At 39.0% G+C, this 1,550-nt stretch overlaps 1 protein-coding gene across 1 annotated transcript; it reads left to right on the top strand.

Annotated features, from left to right (window-relative positions):
* The first annotated feature begins 782 nt into the window (after positions 1-782).
* LOC137717150 (uncharacterized) lies at positions 783-1,313 on the top strand. Its single transcript, XM_068456452.1, has one exon. The coding sequence runs from the start codon at positions 783-785 to the stop codon at positions 1,311-1,313; it is 531 nt and encodes a 176-aa protein (XP_068312553.1).
* The last annotated feature ends 237 nt before the right edge of the window (positions 1,314-1,550 follow it).

Below are 1,550 nucleotides of genomic sequence, written 5' to 3' on the forward strand. Positions count from 1 at the left end.
TGATTAACATGCATTTTTCATTGATCACACATCATTTGATTTGCAAATTTGGTTTAAAATTTCACTCTCTCTAACATTATTTTTTTGTAGCACCATAAAATTTCATGAAATCCTAATACAAAAATGCAATAATTTTTTTTAAAAAAAATGCTATTCTTACAATCTACTTGTACTATCATTTGTATCATCTCTCTAATAGAGATGGGATCCGCATGCTTTGGTGGACCATACCTCTACTAGAGAGATGGTACAAGTGATTCTTTTTTTTTTTTTTTTTTGGTCAAACGAGAGATTTTGTCAGATTAGAGATTAGTCATCAACGTGATATGATTCGAAACCGTCATATAAGAACTTAACACATTTTCTGTTAAAATGCAGGAAATAAACATGTTGGAATAATGTTAGGCTAGTCAATTTTCTTGTTCAAAGTTAGGCAAGTTAGGTTAGTCAAGCAAGTTAGGTAAGTTAGGCAAAATTAGGCTTATGATCTTTTTCTTCCCTATATATATGTTTCATCTTGTAATTGTTGAGATCAAGTAAATATACATCAAAAGTCAATATGGTATCAGAGCCAAGTCGGTCAGGGATCGTTCTTGGTAGAGCATTGGTTGTAAAGTCTCTTGAAATTCCGAGTATGCTCTGTGGTTGCAGTTTTGACTGATCTTCCACATCAGAAAAGGTTTCTTGAGATTATTGCTGGGGTTATCACAAACCTTGAGAGGGAGCTTCTTTGTGTCCTCCAACACAGCTCTAAAGCAGCCACGAGGTCAACCATTCTAGGCATGGCCTCTCATTCAAAATGGGAAAGTCCCAACCACCCGCTCTATCTCCACCACTCGGATCAACCTGGTGCAATCCTCGTACCACAACCATTGGTGGAAGACAACTACAATACATGGGTTCAATCCATGAGTATGGCCTTAACGGTCAAGAACAAACTTGGTTTTGTTGATGGGACGATCAACAAACCAAGTGAGGATAATTTTCAGGAGCTGCAGCAATGGAATCGCTGCAACAACTTGGTCAAGACATGGCTACTAGGCTCCATGTCAAAGGAGATTTCAGGGAGTGTCATCAACTACAAGGATGCTCGACAAATGTGGACCGATCTGCAGGATAGGTTCTCACATGTGAATATAGTTCAGCTGTTCCATGTTGAGAACGAGATTCATGATTGCGTCCAAAGCAATATGAGTGTAAGTTCTTACTTCACTAAACTTAAAAGTTTATGGGATGAACGTGATACTTTGTGTTCCATTCCAGCATGCAGTTGTGGAACAAAGAATGAGATGAACTCATATGTTGAAACTTAAAAAACCATGAAGTTCCTTATGGGACTGAACGAATCGTATGCTACGGTTCGAAGCAATACTCTTCTTCTCGAACCACTGCCTACGGTGAACAAGGCATATGCATTGGTCCTTCGACATGAACGTCAGGCAGAGGTTTCCAATGGAAAAAGCACACAACTAGAAACTGCTGCTTTTGCAGTGAAGAATCTGTCGCGAGAACCTACACCTGAAGACAAGGAGATACGATGTGGAAAGTGC

This window comes from Pyrus communis, chromosome 15 (genome assembly GCF_963583255.1).
Source record: "Pyrus communis chromosome 15, drPyrComm1.1, whole genome shotgun sequence".
Taxonomy (NCBI): domain Eukaryota; kingdom Viridiplantae; phylum Streptophyta; class Magnoliopsida; order Rosales; family Rosaceae; genus Pyrus; species Pyrus communis.

Bases quoted from the DNA above. Each gene is read 5' to 3' on its own strand.
- LOC137717150 (XM_068456452.1), top strand. From the start codon at position 783: ATGGCCTCTCATTCAAAATGGGAAAGTCCCAACCACCCGCTCTATCTC.